General features: G+C 45.2%; 3 protein-coding genes across 3 annotated transcripts; 1 reads left to right on the top strand and 2 right to left on the bottom strand.

Annotated features, from left to right (window-relative positions):
* Positions 1–7,516: 7,516 nt before the first annotated feature.
* On the top strand, positions 7,517–10,166 carry PG994_011496 (PH domain-containing protein; the record flags this gene model as incomplete). The annotated part of the gene is made up of 2 exons (XM_066862905.1): positions 7,517–7,798; positions 7,854–10,166. 2 exons carry the CDS (start codon positions 7,517–7,519, stop codon positions 10,164–10,166), a joined length of 2,595 nt encoding a protein of 864 aa, XP_066712015.1.
* A 1,358-nt stretch (positions 10,167–11,524) lies between these two features.
* Positions 11,525–12,447, bottom strand: PG994_011495 (mitochondrial 37S ribosomal protein mS42; the record flags this gene model as incomplete). Its single annotated transcript, XM_066862904.1, is given in 3 exon segments — positions 11,525–12,131; positions 12,148–12,172; positions 12,243–12,447. The coding sequence occupies 3 exon segments, from the start codon at positions 12,445–12,447 to the stop codon at positions 11,525–11,527; spliced, it is 837 nt and encodes a 278-aa protein (XP_066712014.1).
* Positions 12,448–13,491: 1,044 nt separating this feature from the next.
* Positions 13,492–14,652, bottom strand: PG994_011494 (uncharacterized protein; the record flags this gene model as incomplete). The annotated part of the gene is made up of 1 exon (XM_066862903.1): positions 13,492–14,652. The coding sequence occupies one exon, from the start codon at positions 14,650–14,652 to the stop codon at positions 13,492–13,494; it is 1,161 nt and encodes a 386-aa protein (XP_066712013.1).
* Positions 14,653–15,903: the final 1,251 nt, after the last annotated feature.

Below are 15,903 nucleotides of genomic sequence, written 5' to 3'. Positions count from 1 at the left end.
GATGTGCCATGTAGAGTCGCTGATTCGACGTTGTGTGATATTGGATGGCGCATTAGCGCCCTGGGCGGGACCAACCGATCAGCATCAGGCATCTGTGATGAAGAAGAGACTTGAGAGAGCGGATTGGCTCGCTGGCGGGAGCTAGGGGGCAGCTGGGGATAAACTCGGACGAATCTGAATGCAGAGACGGGAAGGACACGGCTAGTGCAGATGGCTAGCCTCTGGTACTGGAGCTCGAGCGGAGCTCGTCGAAGAGCGGAGATGGGCTGCTGTGGAAACTGGTTATACCACAGAAGGACAGGAGGATAGGATTACATACATAGGTACAGAGGCAGGCAGCTACAGACGGAAGAGGGGAATAAGCAAAGCAGCAAGGGAGAAAGAGAAAGAAGACAAGCAGAAGACACAGGGTACCGCTGTATATACGTAAGTCGTATGCATGCAGGCCCAGGTTCAAGCCGATCCTCCCCATATTTGTTGCTGTTCTCCTTGGCTTCCTGTACTGCTGTGGAAATGTGACTGATGCATGTGAGATAGGGCACATCGATAGAGACCAAGGTAAGTACAAGGGGCCGGCTGCTGTGAAAGTTCTTCCGTATGTTGCCCCATGGTTGGGCCCCAAGCGAGCAAATTAGTCTCAATATTCTAAATTTAACCCATCTTCCCGATCGTTCATCAATACAATGTGGGCTAATAATCTCGGCGGTCACACAGCACACACACACCGGCCTGGCGGCAAGAAATCACACCTTGCTCTGCAGCTAATTAGCCCCCGAGTATGCCGTCATCATTGTGGGCTAATTATGGCCTTTCAATGGCAACCTGCAGGTGGGCTAAATCAGTAGGTTATACTACATGTACACATGTGTCTGTCGAGATCCGGTCATTAATGTAGGTACTACAAGTGGCCGGCCAAGAACAGCTCGGTACTTTCGAGACCCTTGGTCAAGCAACTTCTCCCACCTACCCCCGCCTCGGTCATATGCTCATCGATGACTTCAATGTAAACCGTTCGTTGACCGCTTTTAGGGATATCACTTGTGGCGCAAAACATACCTCGGAGCCGGGTAGGCGAGGTTCAGCAATACTCTCCGGCTTCGACTCCTACACGGCCGAGATACACACGTCTTGTAAACACCTACAGCGAAATTCAGCTGCGATTTTGGATATGTTGGCCAAGCAACCCAAGCAAACCTAATACCCCGAAATGGCGAAGGGACCTGTGTGGTGAGTTAATTTGTAGGTGTGTGTATCCCACCACACATGCTACCTACCTACATATCATGATAAGCTGTCTGGGTAGGTTAATAATAAGAGCAGCCCACAACCCATATGACGGACCGGGAACCAAGGGCAGCAGAATGCAAATCATCGTAAGCAGGGCTGGCTTAAACCCTGGTCATGGTCCGTGTTTCCGAGCAATATTCAACCTCCTCCCCAGCGCTGCAGGGCCCCCCAGGTCCAAACCCTGGTTCGGTCACAAATGACAAGTGGAGATTACTGCCGGGCAGAGGTGGGTGATACGTTGTAGAAATCAGAAATGTTACCTTTCGGTACCTAAAGCTATGCGGGTGCCCAACCCGCTCATGCCATCTCCTGGCATCGTTGATCACTGATCTAGTTACGCATTGTTCGACTCTTGTCGTGACTTCCGCGATTGGTGACCGGCAAAGCAGTCGACGAGAACCTCGTCACTCTTTTTAAATGAAATCACATAACATGACCTGTATTGGAAATTGGAACCAAGCGTGGTGTCATCGGCTCACTTGAGAGGCGGCCTTCGTAAAGAAATTCCGCCCTATAGAATAGGTTTATTCGCCCCTGGGCATGCCATTGGGCAATTCCTCGAATTCGGGTAGGCCAGGGCCAGACCATGACCGCCAGTAAGCTCGACCTGCCGAGACATTGCTAGAGTGTGGGAGTGTGAAATGGCCCAGTGTGGCATCTCCAGGCCCAGCCCAAAGATCAGTGCCATATTCACATGTTCCTGATCTGGCCCCGTTGAGCTGAGGGGAAAATCCCGTCGGGTACAGTCGGTGTCTCTTGTCGGATAAGCTTCTCAGCTTATTAGATTGGGCCTTGACGTTCCCCTGTAAGAAAAAGGAAGGAGAGGGCAGACGGTGAAGGATGGTGACGTTCGGGGTACGATAAGATCAATCCTTCCCAGTCGTCGTCGGTGTAGGTAAGGTATTGATAGAGACAGAGCAGCCTCCAACCCTGCTACTGCAACTTATTGTCGTGAGATATCACAGCAATCAAATGTGCGGAATGGGATGAATATGCAAGGTGGAATCACATCTTCTCTTTGCAGGACTAGTGATAGTTGTAGTTGCAAAGTGCCAAACCCGACCCAGGAGTCAAGGGCTCACTCATGCTCTAGCTTACCTCCTAGTTTTGGATAGCATTCAGCAGCTCTGCTAGATCAGACGACGTTTTCTGTCAACGGACCCTTAGGAGTTGAGGGATTTCCATTGTCAATCTTGCATGATATGGGAAACGAGATATGGGCTTTTGGGGCACTACGACGGTAGGTATGCAGAGAATCCCGCAGGGTCCCCGACAATCCCCCTCCATTTACGCCGGCTAGTTCAATCTAAAGTCACATTGACAGTGTTCGCGACAAACCTAATGCACAGAACTGATCCGTTCTTAACGGCCCGTTCATGATCCTCTGGGCCTCTGCTAAGAACCAGAACGACTGGGCCGGACTGAACCAGACGCTGATGTAGTTCACAACTAGCTGCTACTTAGCTAACTAGTATTATCACTCCAAGAGCTATAGGAGTAGCTAGTGCAATGTCACGGGAAGCATCATGCGAGGCAGAGAGGATGCGAGGAGCGAGGATTATTAGAGGGAGATTATATAAAAGTATCGGTATTGGGTTAGTTTTATTAATAATGGACTAAAGTAGCTTTATAGGTATAAATTTATACTTAAACTTTTTTAATATATTATAAAAAACTAGAATATATATAATTTATTATTTTATTTAATTATTAATATTTAATTAAAAAACTTATTAATTTAAAAAAGTAATTAATATATATTAAATATTATTTTATTATTTTAAATCCTTTTTTATGTACTTTTTAATACTATATTTATTTTATATATTAAATTATATTAATTACACTTTTTTAAAAATTAAAAAGTATTAATTAATACGTTTATTATTTTTATTAAATCTTTAAGCTTTAAATAAAAGGTTTTAAAGATTAAACTATTATTTAAAAAGTTTAATATAATTAGAAAATAATAATTTAAAAAATAATTAACTTTTAATTTATATTAAATAATAAAAACATAAAACGGCTTTTAATTAATTAATAAAGTTAAATAAATCGATTATTTTATTAATATTAATAATAATAATAATAATAATAATAATACTTATACGATTTATTATTTAATTAAGTAATTTTTTATTAATTAATATAAAAACTTTTAATTTATTAAAAAAATAAGTAATAAAAAGGTTTTAATTTAAAATTAAATTAATTATTAAAAAGTTATAACGTGGTTTACTATTAAGTCGACTATATTATTAAGTCGGCCACTTTTTATAATTTATATAATTAAATTTTAATACGTAATATCTTTATACCTATAATATCGACTTAATTAAAAAAAGATCGTATCGTTTTAATAATTTAAGTAACGCGAGAAAGTTCGAATCGAATTAATTAAAGAGCTGCTATAAAAGTATACGACGTCCTCCGAGTTATTCTAGGCGACCGATTCCGTAATATCGAACCTTAACGCGAAATCCGATATTTATAATATAAACTTAATTTAACTAAAAAAGAGGTACATTATAATTATATAATTAATTTAAATACTCGAGGAATGCCTTTTAATATTAATATTATAAGAAATATAATAAATTCTTTTTAAAGTTACGCGGCGGCGACCGCGTTAATAAGTATTAAATTAAACGTTTTATCGATTATAACTAAGACTTTAAAACCTAAATAAACCGTCGATACGATTATTAGAAAGCTTTTTATAAAAATATAGGTATTATTTCCGGCTAGTTCGCGCTAATCGCGAATATTAAAACTAAATACGATATTTTAAATAAAAATATATAGAATTTTAATAAAACCGGCTTTATAATAAATATAATCGAGTTAATATTTATTATAATACGCGCTAATTATTATAAAAAAACGAAATCGGTTTAACTTAATAATCGAGAATAATTAATAGCTATTAAATACATTAATTTATAAAGCTAATATTACTTTATAAATTAATTTCGCGAATATAACTTACCGAGCGATTAAGTAATTAAATCGACTTTTAATAGCTAAATTAATAACGAGACGAGCTTAAACTAGATGCGGCATTTCGATAAGTATATTAAAACGCGGACGAAAAGCCTTTATCGCTTCCTAATCTTAAACGGTTACGAAAGTTATATTTTAGCCGAATTCGAGGAATATTATAAGAATAACGGTATTATTACGCTTAGTATATCTCCTTACTTTTTTTTATTTATTTTAATTTTTAAATATAATACTTCTTTTATTTATTTTAATTTTTAAATATAATACTTCTTTTATTTATTATTAAAGCGTATTTATTCGAAAAAAATTAAGCTATTTATTAAAGCGTTAATAAATTATATTATAAAATTAAAATTCTTTATCGCTTTTAAAACCGCGTATTTTATTATTTTTATAAAAAATAATTTTAAATCTAAATTTAATATATTTAAGTTAATATTTTATTACCTGGATAAAATAATTAATAAATTAAATATACGTTTTTAAACGTTTATATTTAATCCGTCACGTTTAAAAACGGTTAATACTTATAAAAAATAATATTAAATTTAACATATTTAATTTAAAACTTTATTATTTAAACGAGGTAATTAATAAATTAAATATACGTTTTTAAACGCTTATATTTAACTCGTTATAATAAACGTTATTTAAGTTTTAAAAGAAACTTAATAAAAGATATTTAAGTTTATATTAATAATATGAGAAAGTATTTAAACGTGTAGTAAAAAAACGCTTTATTAATATTTCGCTTATATTATTATTTTATTTAAATTTACTACCTTTTAATACTTTTATATTAATATATTTAATAATAAGGTTTTAAATTAATTAAAATTACTTGTTATTTAATTCTTTACTTAATTTTATATCCTTTTTATATATTTATATATTATAACGCTTACCGCTCGTCGCACGCTTTTTTAATAAGTTATTACTTTTACTTTTATTAATTATTAAACGCTTTTTTTATTTTATTATTTTATAACGCTTAAGATTCTTTAATAAGGGCTTTTTAAATTAAAATAGCTTTTTTAAAAATATATATTTAATCTTTTATAAGGGTTATTTTATAGATAATTGTATATATATACTTTTTATTATTTAATTTATAATATTTAAAATTAATATTAAAAAGCTTTTTTAATAAATAAATACTTTAATTTTAAGAAAAATAAAATACTTTATAAACTAAATATTATTACTCGTTATAATAATAAATTATATTTAAAAAAATTATAATATTAATTATAAGAATTAAACTATTTATTTTAACGTTTATTATTAAAGAATTAAACTTTTATTTTAATTAAAATATAATATAGTTTTAATATAATAATAATTAAGTAATTAAATTAATTACTATTAAAATCGTTATATTAATATATATAATTATTAATTATAATAAAACCTTATATAAAAAATAAAAGTATAAAGAAGCTTATAAAAACCTTAATTATTAGTAACTATTAAGTATTTTATATATAAATAAGTTTACTTAATATTAATAAAATAATTAAAAATAAAAACGCTAAAGAAATTAAAAGAAATTAATTAAATTATTATTAAACTTAAAAAAAATAAAGTATATTAAGTATATAATATATTATAATATATTTTATTTTAAAGTATATTATAATATAAAATTAATTATAAAAGGTATATATAAATAGGCGGTGCAAAAAACCTTAAAAGGTGTGTCAAAGGGAGATTATATTTAAGTATCGGTACTGGGTCGGTTCTATTAATAATGGACCGAAGTGGCTCCACAGGTGCAGATTTGTACCTTAACTTCTCCGACGTACCATAGAAGACAGAACACACACAATTCATCACCTTACCTGATCATCAGCGTCTGACAAGGATGACTTTGATCATATGCTACTAGCTCGCAAACCGACGGGAAAGAGCCAATAGCAGCAAGTTCCTGGAAGAAGCGCTGGGTTGCCCTCCCTTTAGGAATGTATGCGGTCAGCACTCAAGAAGTGAATGCAGCAAAATGATTGGTGGGGGTTGAATTGGACCCCTGCTCTTTCTAGCTCTCGTTTAACATGAGCGAAAAAATAGGTGAAGAATAGATCGGCCTGGGTTGGCCCGTTAAGATTCGGTCTCGGTGGTACCACTCCCAGAGACCGACATTAACCTACACGTACACCCGGACAGGATTTTTTAGCAACTTTGTCGAACACATGGGAAGGCCCGCACCTCAACGGCCCGCTATGGGGCTTCATCGTCGACGCAGGAAAAGCAAGACTTCGAGACTCACGATTCAAGTTTTGGCTTCTCACCGCTCAGTCTCGTGACTCACAGCCAGCTGTACCACGGGGTGAGGAGGAGCCGTAGTCAAGACACTGTCGGCCAACGGCATCTGGCCAGAGGTGTTAATCGTCTTGCCTGCTGGGGGCCGTCGTCGACTTTGTAGTCCACAGCCACGCCCTCTGGCGCCCTCTGGGACGAGTGCCACACATTTGATAGGAAGACTCGCATCTTCGACTCGACGGTTGCGGGTGCGTGACCAGGCACCCTGGTCGGCATAGCCAAGCGCTTAGACGGCTATTTCTGGGGTGATTCCGCTGCATCCTGTCCAATCACGACACGCCGAGGCTTCTGCATCACCTCCACCTGTATAGCTTCCAACCAACCAGCCACTCTTCTCGAGCCCAGTGCCGCTGCATCTAGCGGTCCTTTGCCTCCCCCACACTCGCTCCTCGCAGAGTAGCAAGCTCGTCAATGCTATTCTTAGCGAATGAGGAGCTGGCTTCAGGCTCGAACCCTGCCAGATCGCCTACAACCACCCAAGCAAACTGGCTCTTTGCCCTCGCCTCGTACCATGTAGGTTGTGCTGCAGATGGTCTTCCTGTGAACTGTGCTCTCGGAGGACAGCGAAGAAAACAAATCACGTTGTCCCATTATCCGACCTCGAAGCATCTCTTCCCACGTTATTACAACGTGCTATTGTGCATGCGTGGTCTACTGCTGTGTACCGGTGTAGAGCCCCCCAGTCTGATACATATACTATCCGCAACTTGCCGATTGTGTCTCTCAAGCCCCTCTTTCCTCTCTTTGCGACGTCAACTCTATCCCACGACTATACTCAGGTTTCTTTTATTTTCTTTTACGTCTTTTCTTATCTCGCCTATCATCGTTTCTAGAACATAGTAGTTTGCCGGCAACGGCCTGATACCAAAAGCGTAAACTGCGCAACCTTGGTTTTATAGCAGCAAATATGGTGAGTGAACCCAGAACCAGTTGGATACTCGTTGCTTGCCTTACTGATATGATGAATGTCCCGAAGTATACACAGTCTTACATGGCCAGTGAGCAGTCGCGGCGGGAGATGCAACAAAAAACCCGCCTACACGATCCCTTCTTCGGTCTAAAGGGCCCAGAGCCAAGACCGAGTTCAATAGCCACCGAGATTGTAGACACAGACTGGGACGAAGATGATGATATAATCAGCGAGAATGAAGACGATGGAAACAACTCACCTAGAATCAGCCTGAACTCTGTAAGACGACCTACGCTCTCGAAATCTATACCTGTTACTGACACCCTTCTCCCAGTCGGGTCAGCAAAGTATGACGACACTGTCGTCTTATGAAGAGGCACATACGCCCAGGACGAGCAGGACTCGCGAGGCGTATCCTATCGAATACGACCCGCTGAAACCGGTCGAGGGACCTAGAGGCCCGCACCTGTTCCGCGCCTCCTCGACGTCGTCGAGTTCCTTTGAATATGAGGAGGCGCTCTCTCTTTCACCAATAACGCCAAGAGCGCCCAAGCCCCTGGATGCAGAATCACGCTACCACTACTACTCCCAGGAGCCTTTGCCGCCGCGGATGCGCAGCAGCCCGTTCCAGTTTACCCACGAAGTACTGCACACAGAGAACCTGGCCTCCTGGCAGCCGGAGAAAGTGGCACAATGGATGCTCAATGCTGGCGTTGAGCCGCACATCGCAGAAAAGTTCATCGAAAACGACATTACCGGGGCTATCTTAATGACACTGAAATCAGAAGATCTGAAGGAGCTGGGCATCGGCTCCCTCGGGATCAGGATGAAGCTTTGGCACCATGTCTCTCAGCTACGGGGCATCCAGGAAAAGAGCTCTCGGCCAACAACACCCATTGAGAACGAGGAGAGCAGAGAGGCCAGGAAAGAACGGAGAAGAGGCGAGCGGTGCGATGCTGATGCGAAGCCCAGCCGAGGACACAGCAAGCGGCGTATGGACAGACCAGCACACGAAGACATCATTTCACCGCTCGAGTCTGTGTCTATCGTGGGCATCGAGCAAGTCATTCCCAAGCCTCACAAGTGCTCCAAGGGCGAGGCTTGCAAAACGTGGAGGAAACAACAGCGCATGATCGAGGAGTTCAAGAAGGAACACCCCTTTGCCGACACCGTCGGGGGCGTCATCCTTGTTGCTGGAGACCCAGGAAATGCTTCGACCGCCAAGGCTCTCAACCGGCCTTCTTCTACAGAGGCCCTGCGGCCCATGTCTGACGCCGTGCCTTCCGTGGTAGCATCTTCTGACGTCCTCGGACCCGGCCCTGGGATGGGTCCCTTCCAGTACCTCCAGGAAGCAACTCTCCGAAACGTCCAAGCCCCAGACCCCCAGGACAATGTGAGGCAGTTCCTGGACTTCCAGCACCAAGAAGGTGGTCATGTCTCACAAGGCGAGGTGCCCCCAACTCCCCCTTTTGAGCTCTATTCCAACACGCAAGCACCGCATGAGGGGCTTCGCACCCTACCCAAGTTGTCCATTCCTGGACGACAGACAGTATCAAGGGCATCGCAGCGTGGGCCGTCTCATCTCCAGCAGTCTTTCACCCCCTATCGTATGGAGAGGGCTGAGGCGCTGTCGCCTGATCTACAAACGCCCGTCGCTCCTTATCGGTTTGGCACCCCATTCTCTGAGATGGACATCCCAGTCACAGCCGTCCCATTAGGGCCGGTTGCGCGAGATGCGTCACAGTCAGTCCCACCCGATATGTCGTACAGGGCAGGTCCTTCAGTTCCAGTCAGGACGTTTTCGCGCGCATCTCGCAGGCCATCCACCTTCCAAACCATGGCGCCCCTCGAGGAGAACGCAGCGACCCCCACTGCCCGCACCATGCCATATCAACAACAACAACAAGCACATCAATATCAGACCAGCCCAACAAGGAGCTCGCCCAGGTCCCCGCACAACTCGCCTCCCAGAGCTCCTGCCCGTTCCCAACAGCCACTTCATGCCCCTCCTCGTGCACAGTATCCCTGGTCACCCCAGCAGCGTTCCGCATTTGAGCATACGCTCCCGTCGCTGGGAGCCACCAGCCCGGAAGAACCCGCCGCGACCCGGGACGCCGAGGGCATCTCGTACCAGGGCCCCGTCCGGAAGCGCAAGACCAAGATGCTGCGGCACGAGTGGCACGACCACTACGCGACGCTGAAGGGGACGCGGCTGGCGATCCACAAGGACGTCGAGACCCGCCGGGCCAACACGCTCGAGTACATCGACATTGACGACTACGCCATCGCCTGCTCGTCGCTGGCCAGCACGTCCAAGCTCAACGCCGCCTTCAAGGCTATGAGCATCTCGCGCTCGTCCAGGGAGGGCAAGGACAACAAGGACGTCGCCGCCTTCGCCTTCCAGCTGATCCCCCAGGGCAAGGAGGCCCTGACAGCGCGCCTACACAAGCGCGAAAGCAGCCTCGGCAGCAGCACCGCCGCCGCCGCCGCGCTAGCTGAGCGTGTTAATGGGACGGGCAAGACGCATCACTTCGCGGTCCGCAGCCGGGACGAGCGCATCGACTGGATGCGGGAGCTGATGCTCGCCAAGGCGCTGAAGCAGAAGGGAGAAGGGTTCGAGATCAGTGTGAACGGCGCCATGATCTAAGATGGAGGAGAGAAACAAAGAAACTGGGGACAGGAGCTGCAGTGACGAACGATTATAACGATGGGCGGATATTTGATTTCATTGCGATTTTTGGTTTTTGATCATTCTCTCAACTCTGCTTTTTGCACTATACCACACAACCTGACTCTAGGGTTTTTCTCTTTTCTTCTATGTTGAACTTTGATTCAGGGCTTTGGTGCCGGGCACGACATGATGCTGGACAAAAGCACAAAACATTTACATACCTATGATACCATTCTGAGCCAGTACTCGCTTTACGGTACTGGCAGGACAAGCAAGCAAGCGCAAGCATTCTTGGGTCGTTCTGAGAGAATCTAAATTGATTTTATCTTTTTCAAAACGCGTTTGGTTTCCAGACATGAACTTTGTTTCTTCAGATGCTGCATTTAAGCAACACGCTCGTTTCTAGCGACATAAGTAATTGCCAACTACTACTCAGTCTATATAACGGGCAACTATGGCTGTATCTCTAGCACATGTAACGTGTTTTGAAGTGACATAGCATTACCAAAAGGGCATTGCGTCCTGACTAGAACTAAACACACGAGTGCCACCCTATTTGCCTTCCACTCCTCTCAGTGTCTACATGCATGTATATAACCTTGCCTTGACCGGCCACCAAACCAGCCCAAGGGCATCCTGTATGAAACATCGGAAGGACATCGTGTAGCTCATGAGTCTTCCGCCGTAGCTACTTCTTGTTCACGTCACCATATGCCCAAAACATAGTATATAAGCTGGATTCCGCACAATTAAGGTCGTGTGATTTCGCCCGAGGAGAACATATTAGCGGATTAGATATCCCACAAACTTCATCATTAGATACAGAAAGTGGAGGCCTCCTGGGCTACATTAGAAGAGAAATAGGTCTTCAGTGTACTATGTAGTCCTGCTTTGCGCCATAGATAATGGTAATTGGTATAAAATGGTTGTTAATTAGCCAACACGGCCGAAGTAATGCTATACTGGATGCTATCTCAACTGAACAGTTACTGGGTCAAGATTTGGCTCTATGCCATTCATGCCTCGACAGACGAAGATGGATGGAATCGCTCCAGAGCATAAAACCCAGATCCCCCTCGGACGAACAACATGGAAGACCTCTGGTGATCTCTCTGGCGGCCTCACCATTCGGTTTGCTTCTGCATGATTTGTCTGGCGGTTTCTTTGAAGTAGATTTGCAAGATATGATACACATGTTACATCTTTATTTATAACACAACAACACCGAAGAGGTAGCTAGTTACCAGGATCGCATCTTACAGCCCAGATCCATCCAGGTAGAGATTTTTTTCTTTTCTTCTCTCGCCCATCCACTCATCAAGAAACCGCGCCTCTCACACGAAGCTCTTGTTTTCGAGCTGGGCACGATCGCTAACTTTGGTCCAGTCAATAGTGTTCCACCAGTTCGCGAGGAACTGCCTCTTGCCGGCCACGCCATAGTCGCGGAGGTAGACGTGCTCCCAGGTGCTGACGCACAGCAGGGGGATGACATCGATGCCACCGGGCGCCGTGTTCTTCCAGCGCGTGCCGTTGGACGCACCAGCGCCGAGCTGCGTGCGGGCGGTCCACTCCCCGGCGGCCCCCGACTTCTCCGTGGACGTGGGCCCCTCGACCGTGTTCATGTCGAGACCCTGGCGGCGCCAGTGGGCGCTGGCGTAGGGGGAGCCGGCCAAGTAGGTGGTCAGCACGCGGTAGTTGCTGCTCTTGCCGTTCTTGACAAGCCACACGAAGCCGGGGCCGAACATGGCCGACGCGGTGACGAGCATCTCCCGCTGCAGCGTCTCGATGGAGCCGAACTCGTCCTCCAGTTCCTTCTGCAGTCGCACAGACATCGGCTTGTCGTTTGGCGAGGAGTTCAAGCCCCCGAAGAAGAAGGAGTTGTTGTGCAACATGGAGGCATAGTTGAAAGTCGGGGCGAACGAAGGTTTCTCGAGCGGTTTGCTGGAGGATCATGTACGGGCTTTTAAACTCCATCTCGGTGCCTGAGGGAAGAGATGACGGTTTAGCGGGCCGGAAGAGGACGACGCATATTCACGGCAAAATAGAGCTTACCTCCAACGAGGGCGTTCAGCTTGTCGACCAATAACTGCATATACTCGGTGTAGGCGAGATGGAAGCCATCTGGTGATAACAGGCCGGGGACGCCTCGGGCGCTGAATTCCGAAGTAGGCACTCTGTGCAGCGACCGCCTTTGCATCAGCAGCGGCTGAGGCTGCGCAATGCGCACTCGAGGTATCCGCACTCTGGGCTTGAACATTGTGTCGGTGTTGGAGGGGGGATGTGGTGTGTCGTCGTCCTTCTACAAGCGCTGAGGACCGTTCTGAGTTCAGAAGCTCGATGTCACTTTTTTTCAATTCGGGGACCCTTGCGGGAAATCGAATCGAGATACTTTGGTACTTTGTATTTAAGCTATCTCCTCCCGCCTAGAGCCCACAACCGGAGGAAGACAGTTTTGTTCTAGCAGTTCGAATTGCCTACCTGATGACGCATTGTAATAACGGAAGCTATCTCAGTTTTTTAAAATAGAATAAAAGATCAATTGAAACAATTATGTGCTGTTGAAGATGGTTAATCAAGTTTTCCTATTTATCTGGAATCTATTTGACCTTAGTGGAGTGGGAGGAGATGCCTAGGTACGCGGCTTTAATACTGCTAATCACCTACCTGCTTTACCTACTCTACTGCTTTATATACCAGGCGTAATAACTAAGTACCTGGGCAAGATACTGAAATCGGAATCGACTGTATTCCTAAGAGCGCAATTCAAATCTCTATTATGTTGGTGGTGGCACTTGACTGTAAAAAAGCTGGTATTTGTTCTCACTTTCAAACGTCGGCGTAGCACGCTGCTCTGCGGCGTAGCACTAATAAAAAACAAAGAACCCACGCAGCGATGGCACCACCAACAGAATAGCACCAAGCTGAACCCTTATTGCTGTTAGTGCATTGTAGAGCCAGAGAAGGGCTGACTTTTGTTGGGGGTTACCTTCTGGGATGTACGCGTGTAATTCAACATACTTAAGGTATACAAAGCAGGAATCATCGGCAACAATACCTACTCCAACATAACATCTCACAGTGCTCGGTTCTTCCTGGATTTGCTTGAAATATATGTATTTGATAATAATGACTTGACTCCCTCACTACCATGATAACCTTTCCCTATTCAATGCTCTTACGCCGGGATATGCAAAAAATGTACAAACAATTACACCATACCACCATTGCCGGATATCTCCACCAACCAGTGCCTATTCAGGGCACGCGCAACGGACGTACAAAGCTCTCAGCCCTTCCCGCATCAGTCTTCCATTAGCTTAAGCAATTCGAGTTCCCTCTTGACAATCCGCTCGAAATCCTCGCGTTCTATCCCCGAGGCCCGGCCCAGCATGTACAAGCTCTTGACACTGCGAGATATATGTTGCTGGACGCCAAAGTTCTCTGCCGCAGCCTCGAGCTTCTCGACCGATGCATTGGAGCTTGCACTAGACTCGGGTCGTGGGTGCATAAGATTGGGATCGTCTGTGGCTCTTGAACCGAGGGATGGTGATTTCGGTGGTTCAGCAAGAGTCCAAGCCCCGTTGGTCTCGTTCAGCTCCGTCTCTTCGTCGCCGCATCCGTTTCGTCGTTGAGGGATCGGTCTAGGTAAGGTGTTGGGCGGTGGTGTCAACTCTTGGAGGTTGGCTTCCTCGTTGGGATCATGGTTGTCCATTGCCGGCTGCACTGAATCGTACTGAGCATAGTAATCGTCTTCATCAGTCGCCGGACCCGAAGTTTGCGCACCCTGCATCGACATGGGGGGGGATCTTTTGGTAGCTGGCGTACGAGCAGGTGTGGCATCGTATCTGGCCCAGTAATCATCGTCCTCGTCCTCGTCATGGCGGATATCGTCGACGGCCACGTGAAGCGAGGGGCGTGGGGCCTGTGATGCCAATGTATCTTTCTTTGTGTGCGACTCCTTGAACTGTCGATCCGCCTCTGCGATACTCGATACTCCGTTGAAGGAAGCAGATGTCGAAGGAGTGTCGGTGACACCCACTTCACCAACCTTCCAGCCTTGGCTAGTTGGGTCGCCGCTACAATAAACGAGTCGAAACGTCAACTCCATATTCCTTAGGGCGACGAGTGCCTGGAGAGTCTCTTCATCCAGTCTTCGATATTGAGTCTCGGCGTCGTAGTCCCAGTCAACCTCGACCTCGCCGCTGACAGGATGTGCCTCGAGCCGATCACTTTTGGCAATCTCTGCCAGCCTAGCTGCCTTGGCGGGGTCATAACAGAGCAGACGGATCCATGGCTCAGTGCTCGCCGGAGACAGAAGCTGTACCCTCTGCCTGAGGATAGGTGTCAAGAGGGGTAGTACGTTCTCTGCCACTTGTGTTGCGATGGCGGCTGGAGGAAGAGAGAGCAAGACAGGACCAACTACCTCGCGCAGGTCTGGGCTCTTGATGGTTGGTGCCGTCATATTGGTCTGGTTTGAAAAAGGGAGAGGAGAGCAGAGAGTTGCCCGAGACCACCACAACGAGGCAGACAGTAGTTGCCTTTGTTGATTATGAGTATAGAAGTTGTAGAGCAGTCTCAATTTCCACCGGGACTTCGACCTGATGTCACATGCAACTACTCTTAGTCGAATATGGAGGGCCACCTGACACTGAGGTTCGAACGACGTATTGTGACGTTGTTTTTTCTTGCCACAACTTCGGGGTTTTCCGAGGACAGAAGCAGAAGCAGAAGCAGAAGCAAATCGATACTCGACAAGAATGATTGGGAGATGAATGTAGGATACAGCCGAGTAAATAGTAATTGCGACTTGCTCGTCCGGCCAGAAGAAATACCCAGGGTTCTGGAAACTAGGAACGATTCAGATAAGGTATGGGCGTAAGTGGGCAGTGCCGCAGCCGTGATGCGCCTTCCAGCCAATACGAAGGCTGGCTTCGGGCGAGTGGAAGTGCTGACTATTGCTAGTATTGCTAGGCGACGCGGAGTTGGTAGTGAAGCATGCAGGTCGAGGTGGGGCTATTCGGGGTCGGAGACGAGGAGGATGAAGTAGATCCAAGGGAATAAGGGCCGAGATCAGTCTGACTGTCACTAAAATAGTGCCGGACAGGTAAGAATATAATGACTGCATGTGCTTTGCTTAGTCGTTCGCATTCGCATGTGTGTGCTTTAAGTACAGAGGCTTGCTTGCAAGACAGTCTGGTAATTGCAGGTGGTCTGAGATAATACTCTCTGCTCCCGTTCAATCCACGTGCGGCTGAACCCTCTGTACCGTCCTGCTTCGTTTCAGTTCTCATGACGTGCTGGCCCAAATTCAATTGCTGCGAAAAATAGCAGAGCTTCAAAGATGGAAGATCCAGTGCGTGGGATAGATTCCTGGGGATCCCTGAGATGTAAGGTTGTACGTCACTACCCCAGCGAGCATGGGCAGGCTGCAGCGCTGCAGATTTAAGGTGAACCGGGATGGATGAGGGGTACGGGAGATATTGACGATGGACGAACAAGACTGTTGAACTGGATAGAGCAGCGACTAGGCAACATGTATTTCACTAGTGTGGCGCATAATACGTGCTGCACTCAACTGAATATCACCGCGTACCTAGGAAATTGTTGTTTATTTAGCTTGTCCGGCGTGTACGACGAGTAGATGGTAAGCTTTGCCCAAAGCCTCTGCGTCAGGTCCGAGATCAGAAGCCCTTATTCCATTACTGCAGTGATC

This window comes from Apiospora phragmitis, assembly GCF_038363925.1.
Source record: "Apiospora phragmitis strain CBS 135458 chromosome Unknown utg000010l:1.0-9815664.0:1.0-9183399.0, whole genome shotgun sequence".
Classification (NCBI taxonomy): Eukaryota; Fungi; Ascomycota; class Sordariomycetes; order Amphisphaeriales; family Apiosporaceae; genus Apiospora; species Apiospora phragmitis.
Note: the sequence above shows the minus strand (reverse complement) of the source record. Positions and strands in the feature narration are given on the sequence as shown.